This window comes from Geospiza fortis, unplaced genomic scaffold (assembly GCF_000277835.1).
Source record: "Geospiza fortis unplaced genomic scaffold, GeoFor_1.0 scaffold188, whole genome shotgun sequence".
Taxonomy (NCBI): Eukaryota; Metazoa; Chordata; class Aves; order Passeriformes; family Thraupidae; genus Geospiza; species Geospiza fortis.
This window is the reverse complement of record NW_005054337.1, coordinates 3774686-3782032: the sequence shown is the minus strand read 5'-3', so window position 1 is coordinate 3782032 and position 7347 is coordinate 3774686. Positions and strand designations below refer to the sequence as shown.

The 7347-nt window shown below is 47.1% G+C and overlaps 1 protein-coding gene across 1 annotated transcript in view; it reads right to left on the bottom strand.

Moving 5' to 3' along the window:
- The window catches only part of SLC13A3 (solute carrier family 13 member 3), a 26327-nt gene that overhangs the window by 15424 nt on the left and 3556 nt on the right, over positions 1 to 7347 (bottom strand). Inside the window, exons 2-3 of the mRNA XM_005422218.1 lie at positions 1321 to 1577; positions 842 to 1005 (exon numbers count right to left, since the gene is read on the bottom strand). Coding sequence (XP_005422275.1) covers positions 842 to 1005; positions 1321 to 1577 — 421 coding nt within the window. The remainder of the gene's footprint in view (positions 1 to 841; positions 1006 to 1320; positions 1578 to 7347) is intronic.

Below are 7347 nucleotides of genomic sequence, written 5' to 3'. Positions count from 1 at the left end.
TCACAGAGGCAGATGAATTAGTAATTAGTACAAGAAGAAGCAGCAGAAGCAGAAGAAGAAGCTGTGACTACTGCTCCAGCTATCAGCAGTAGCTGCAAAGGGGATGTCAGGATGTCATTTCTGGATTGCTGTTTCTCATCACTGTCTGCCAGAAGCCCAAAGTTCTGGTGAATGGCTTGTGAAGAGAGGGCTGGAGAAAGGTCTTACCTGGCCACATACCCCTACCTATCCTCAACCTGCTCAGGAACAACACCACACAGCAACATGGAGATGGAAAAAATCACAAAGCACTTTATGGACAGATATTTAACCTGCCAGCCTTCCCTTGAGTCTTTGCTTTCTCCTCCAGCTCAGGCTCCAGTTCCATGGGTGACAAGCAGGAAAACAAGAGAACACACCTGTCCCAAGTGCACAACAGCTCTGGGTGCCACAGGGAGGGACCCCACTCATCACCTGCCCTATCTACAGCCCTCCCTGGCTCCAGCCATCCCCACAGCATCCCTACAAATCCCACCACCACCTTGCCACACAGCTGGACTTTAACCTGTGCCAGCTGCAGGTTTATGGAGCAGGTTGGCTAGGCATTGCCTCTTTGGTTTTCCAGGCCATTCATAAGCATTGCTTCCTGCATGACATGAGGAAAGGGCAGATAAAAGGGAGTTTTCTGCCAATATTCTTCCACCATGGGAATAAAGTGTGCAGTAAAGTGGGACCAGCCCTGAGATTGAGCTGCAAGCTAATGAACATGGTATTTGTGCCAGTGAAGTCAATAAAATGGGGCAGATCTGGGAGCAGCAGGGCAGACCTCAGCTGGCTTATACCACTGCCTTGTCTCAATTACCTTGGTTTTCTTCATTTTCCCTGTTCATATCCTTAGAAGTGTCTTTCTCCCCAAAGAGGCTTTTTAAAATTGCATTTGCAATTGGAAGCATCATAGCAGTGGAGGCAGTATTACTTAACCACATGGACAGGAAAGACGTTGTCAACATCATCCCTAAGATTAGTCTGAAAGAGAGAAAAAAGGAAAAGCTGAATTTCTTCAGTTGGGCAAGTTCTCTGACACCTTGGGAGGAAAAGCTCATGTGCAGAGATAACAAAACCAATACCAAAAAGGATTTCTGTGACTCTCCTGAAACTGGATGGAGCACAAGTATGGGGCTGAACCAAAGGATTCTCCCTGTGCTGCACTGGCCCAGGAGCAAACAGCTGAGCAAATGGAGAAAAGGGGGTATGGACAGCCCCCACTATTGGAGCAGCACAGCAGAGCCTCTTCCCAAGCCCCTGGAGCTCACATCCCCCAGGGAGAACCCCCATAGTCACCTGGCTGGCTGGACTCCCACCAACATGAGCACCCGGAGAGCAATCCTGCGGTGTAAATTCCACTCCTCAATGGCCGAGGCCATGATTAAACCACTGAGGAACAGGAAATTGGTGTCTAAAAAGTATTGTGGGCAAACTTTGTTAGATGGGAGGATCCCCAGGAAGGGGATGGGCAGCAGAGCTGTCACAGCCAAGGGCAGGGCCTCGGTGCACCAGTACAGGGCCATCAGCAGGATCACATAGAGGCATCTTCCTTCCTGCAAAAGGAGGAGAGGAAAAGTGAGATGTGGCATTACAGAGACATCTTGTCACTTGGAGACACTCAGAGAAGCAAAATGCTCCCGTTACTCCCTTAAGGGTACAGGACTTCTCCCAAATAATTTCCATCAAGTACAACATCCACCCTCCTATATTGTGTAAGGGGCTCAGGACTGATCTGAGACCACAGCAAAACCAAAGTCCCCCTTGATTGCCTGATCTTCCCACATGCTTGCAGGCATCAGCCAAGGAATCTTTGGAGAGCAAGAACTGTCCCACAATATTGAATTAGGGCTGACATGCTCAGGTGTCTGACCCATTTAATGTTTGTGCTTTCCCTCCAACTTCCGCAGACCATCCTCTGCACAGCTATGCAAAAACAGAGATGTATGCCCCCCACATTTGCAATAGGCAGCCCTCAGAAAGGTTTCTTTTCTTGGATCAGAGTCTCCCAAGAGATTTATGAGAACCCATTCCATGGGAAGTGATCCCAGTCCCTATGGAAATCAGTAAATCAAGCACCCTGGTGTCACAGCACTTCCTGTGGGCAGGCATCACCCGGCATCACCCCGGCCTTGGCCAAGGCTGGCAGAAACCCAGGGCCCCCAGGCCACAGTGTGAATTCACCCATCCACCCAGGAGGCACAAACTAGACCAAAGCCATTTGTCACCACAGCCACAGCCAAAACAATGAGCAATGGGAGGAAGTCGGGAGAGCGGCCCCGAGCCCAGGACGGGAGAGCCCAGGGCAGAGCTGAGCTGGGTCACAGCAGGGCTGAACAGGGACATTGTCAGCAAGCACAGGCACAGTGCCCACTGCGCTATAAATAACTGCTGAGCATCACTTGGAAGCCACAGAACTATTTATTTTATCACTTTTCCAGCTTGTTGTGCAGGTTGAATTGCTACTCAAAGGCACCTCTGTCCCTCCGCTGGGACCTTCCTCCCCTGGGCTTCTGAGCGGGAGATGATGGCTCTGCTCCCTGCCAAGGCTGGGGACTGTGGGGAGCTCCGTTTTGGGGATAATGTGGTCCCAGTCCCATCATTTGAGGGATTAACCAAGCACTAGAGCAGGTACAGCACAGCCACCACCTGCCTGTTCACCTACACACAATTTGCTGCAGGCCTGGGCTGAAGGAGGTCAAAACCAACAGGGATTTATGTTCACTACATCTGCAAGTGAGGGTTAGAAAGGTGGACAAAATTACAGAATTTCTGATTTTCTTTTAGCACCCAGGCTTTGCACTGACAAGGGGTCCTGCTAGCAAGGCCCCAGTGAATGTGGAAACATGAGCACAGCAGAACTGAATGTAACTGATTTTTTTTTCATACATTTATTGTAGTAGTGTCAATGCCTCATATGAAGTGCCTAAGACCTGGATTTAAAGATCACTTTCAGACCTAATTTTAGATGCCAGTAAAATGACACATGAGAGTGTGTGAAGCAAAACCCTCAAGATCAGCCCAGCCCTGGCACCTGGCAGCTCTCATGGGCTTCCCATGCTTCATTTCCCCCAAACCAGCAGGACCAGAGCAGCAAACCTGGCAGTGCTAAACTTCACAAAAATAAAGAATCATGTTTTCAAGTGTTTGCCACTAGATTAGTGATTCAATTCCTGTGCCAACTGATAATTCTTCTTTACTATGGTTCTTTTTATATGCCAAATAAATAGCTTTGCTCTCATTAAGCTCTCTTCCATTTGATTTCCAAAGGCCATATGGATAATTTTTTTCCCCTCACTGGCAAAATATTCTTCAGTTTCCTGCAAGGAAAGTTGCACCAAAGTCAACTTCAAAATAAAGACACTTTAGCTCTTACTGGAGTGGAGCAACTGAAAATATTTAACAATGATACAAGAGCATATCAGTGAAGGCTTTAATTGACTTTACAAAATAGATGATGTACAATTTAGAAAACTAATTATAAGTAATGGATATTTATTCTCCAGTGTATGGAAAATGTTCTGGAAAACACTGCAATGAGACACAGCATCAATCTAATAACTCCTCTTCACTGCAAGATCAAAAGCCAAGGGGTAAAAACGAAACAGGGCAGGAAGAACTGCTATGTGAAAGGCTTCCCTGAATTTTTGAAACCTAAATGGATCAAGAGGAAACCACTTGAAGAAAGTAGTAGTGCTGTTTATCCAATTTATTCTACCCTAAAAGAGCACAAATTGCAGCTATATTGAAAAGGTTTTTGAGATAGGACCACCACTGAAAAAAAAGGAATAAGACCAATGCACAATAACTTCAATTTCAACCAAGCACTCTCCAGAATGAAAAAAAAATCGATAAAATTGAACCAAACTCTATATGAAATTGAAAGCTTTTTGATTTCAAGATATTTTGCAAGTGTTAATTAATTGGTGTCCCCAGTGTTTGGTGTGTTTGGTTAGTACACAAGCAATGAATGCTAACAAATGTCAGGAGAATGGTCCTTTAGGGACTTGGCCAAGGGTGCCCCTGGACAGGCTGAGCTGAACTCGCTGCTCTGTGTGGCACCATCACCTCCACATCTTTATCCCTCCATCCCTTGGCTGCATCCGTGTCAGGGCTCCTACTTCTTGTATCTCCCTGCACCTTTGTATTTACATTTTTCAACAGAATTCTATCAAAGTTCACGGTGGCACATACAAACTTTCAAATGGATCTTGTGATCAGGTTAATTTTACAGCCATTTAATGATTTCCAGGAAAGCACTTGTGCCTCTGGACTGCAGGAGCTCTTCTTCCTGTTGCTCAAGAGCCTTGGGATCGACCTCTGCCCCTCCAGACACAGATCCTGTCTCTGCTACACTCAAGCACTGGGGATTTTCCACCCTGGGGAACCTGCTGAGCTGTGGCAGAGGAAGCCAAGCCACGAGGTTGTCTCCTGTAGTCTCTGGGAAAGGCAGATGAGGTGCCCCAGGGAAAGGAGGCTCTGGCAGGGAATGTGGGTCAGGGGAGGCGAGCTGGCTCACCCAGGCACAGCACTGGGACACGGGCACAGCCTGAAAGGGACACCAGGACCTTCAGCTGGACCTTGTTCCCCATCAGACCCAGTGCCCACAGCTTCCCCACCAGGCAGACTCAGTGCTCAAAGCAGCCCTGCCTTGGCACTGCCAAATTTTGGGTTTTCTCCATCAACCCCTGAATGCTGCATGACCATCACAGCCCCATCAGCCACACAGGCTCCCTACCACCCTCTAATCAGGTAAAAGAGTGGCAGACAGGGCTCCTCCAGGACCTTGATACCAATACCAAGAGAGATCTTGGCTGAATTGGAGCCCTTTCATCCCTCTGCTATCACCAAAAAACATCCTACCTGTGACATACAGAACCACCTGGAGCAGCAAACAAGCTCTGGGTGTTCTCATGGCACAGCTGTAACTGTGCTACCAGCCCCACTGTGCCCAGGGCCTGTTCTCCAGCAGGATGGATCTGGGAATCTCATTTCTACTAACCCAGCTCCTGCAAGCATTATGTAATCTGGACTCAGCCCAAGCCCTGTTTACCAGCCTCCCTGCCAGTGCAGTCCTTTTGCTCCTGCTGGCTATTTGCAGAGTGGCTAGAAAGGGGCCAGTAACACAGGCCACAAAGCTGCAAGAGCTTCAGGGAATCTATTTTCCTCTGCTAAAATGACATAAAGCTTAAACACTTTTATTTAAACTTCTTGAGGTATTTTGTAGTTGGCAAAAATTAAAAAATTCTCTGGTTTAAAATGAGACAGCTGAAGCTCAGATAAGGTGGGCAAACTGAGTGTGTGGCAAAAAGTCACCAACACAACAAATAGCAGTGTGGAAGATTCTCCACTGCTGTTGTCAACTTTCACACATCCCAGAAGACAAATACCACATTTACCACCTTGGCTGTGGGTAGCCAGTCCTGTAGCCGTGTTGAGCTAATTACATATTATGATCTCCTACCTTTTTTTTTTTAATACTTCCCAAGGGAGGCTACAGATCAGTCTGGCATGTGATCAGCATCCCTGGTGATCTCCATCTGTACTGGGGCTTGTAGAAATACACCCACTTTGTTGGTACACAACAAACCCTTCAGGCTCTTGTAAAATTATTGTGTGCAAGTTGTCTGAATTTATAGATTTTAAAGTAGACAGGGTTAGATGTATAAAATTTTAAATTTCATTTTAGTTCCTGTCACAGTAAAAACATTTATTATCAGTCAATTTCTTATGCTGTAGGATTATGCTGTAGGATTGCACTATCAGAATTTTGCTCAGTATAGAACAAATATGCTTCACTGAATGTGGCTTTTTCTGTACTGTCCATCTGGCAACAGATTACAACATTTGTGTTCATCACCCTCAACACCCTGCCCAGGGATTTCTTCCATATCTCTTTTCACAGAACCACAGAAACAAGTAGTTTGGAAAAGACCTTTACAATCATTGAGTCAACCATTGCAGACACAGGCAGGAATCAGGCAGACGTTTTATATGCAGTTGTGTTTTCCAATTAACACTAACTCCTGTCAATAAAGATTTCCCTTTCCCCCAGCCCAAGTATTGCTGCTTGCTCCTTGCCAGGCTGGCCCTCTCTCTGGGCTGAAGCTCACAGAGGATGTGATAAAATGTTGTCACTGTACTTTCAGTTATCCCCCTCTTTCCTCACTGAAGTTCTTGCTCTCATCTTTTAACTGACCACTGCTTCCAGTTTTGTGAAACTGGCCTTCCCAAACCACCACACACAAACACTGCAGAGATGGACTTTGTGTATGAAATGTAAAACCAGGCTACAATCACTTATTTCTCCTGCCAGGCTGCTCTCTGGACTGTTCCCTGCCTGTCCATGCTCCTGCTCTGCTCTCCAGCCAGCATCCAGCTCCCTCCAGCATGCAGGACAACCCACTCCCATCCCCTTTGTCTACACTTGCATCGCCCCTCTGCCCACAAAGACACCCTTCATGCTCTTTGCTTTCCAGTGCAAGCAGTGTCATTTTCCTTCTGGAAGATCTTAGTCTCCTTGTACTAACCAGGAGAACCCATCATGTCCAAGTTAATTTTAAATTGCTCCATGGCCATGGAGGAAGTCAAGTCAGTTTTCTGAAGGCACTGGGCCCTGTTTGCCTGCTCAGAGCTCCTTTTAGCAGATTTGGCTGCCTCAGCTGTTACCAAGCCAAGAGGCTGTAGACATTGAGTTCATTAGAAGCTGTTGGAACAAGCTCTTTGCACAGCTCATTAAAAGTGCCCCCATGCCCCTTCCAGCAGAACAGTTCCTCCAGCCCCTCCTGCCCTGCCCCAGCTCTTTGCAATCATTCACAGCCCTCCAAGCAGGGGGGTCACAGGCACTTCCACTCATGGGACAAATATTCAGCCATTTCAGCAGCAACCAGAGCAAGAGGTGACACACAGAGCCCTGTGCAGACAACTGGCTCCACACAGAGCGTTTCCTTCTGCTGCCTGATGTGATGGACACAAAGCCCTGTTCCAGACACAGCTTGGGCAGGACACCCTGAGGTCTCAGCAAACACACCCACAAAGCAGAAATTTCATTTTTCTATTTAGCAGAAAGGAGGCTGCAAACAAAACCATTTACACCAGCCTCCCTCTACACCACCACCACCTACAGAGGTCATCAATTAAAAACAAGGGCAATTAATGTAACAGCAGCAGTGGCAGCCCTATCACCATCCCTCTGTGAAGGGACTCACATAAGGATCTGGAGAAAAACCACTGCAGAGTGACAGCTGGCAAGAGCTCTAATCACAGCTTGAAGATTTGGATGCTGGAGTCCATCGCCAGTAAGCAAGAGCAGACCTGATGGATGAT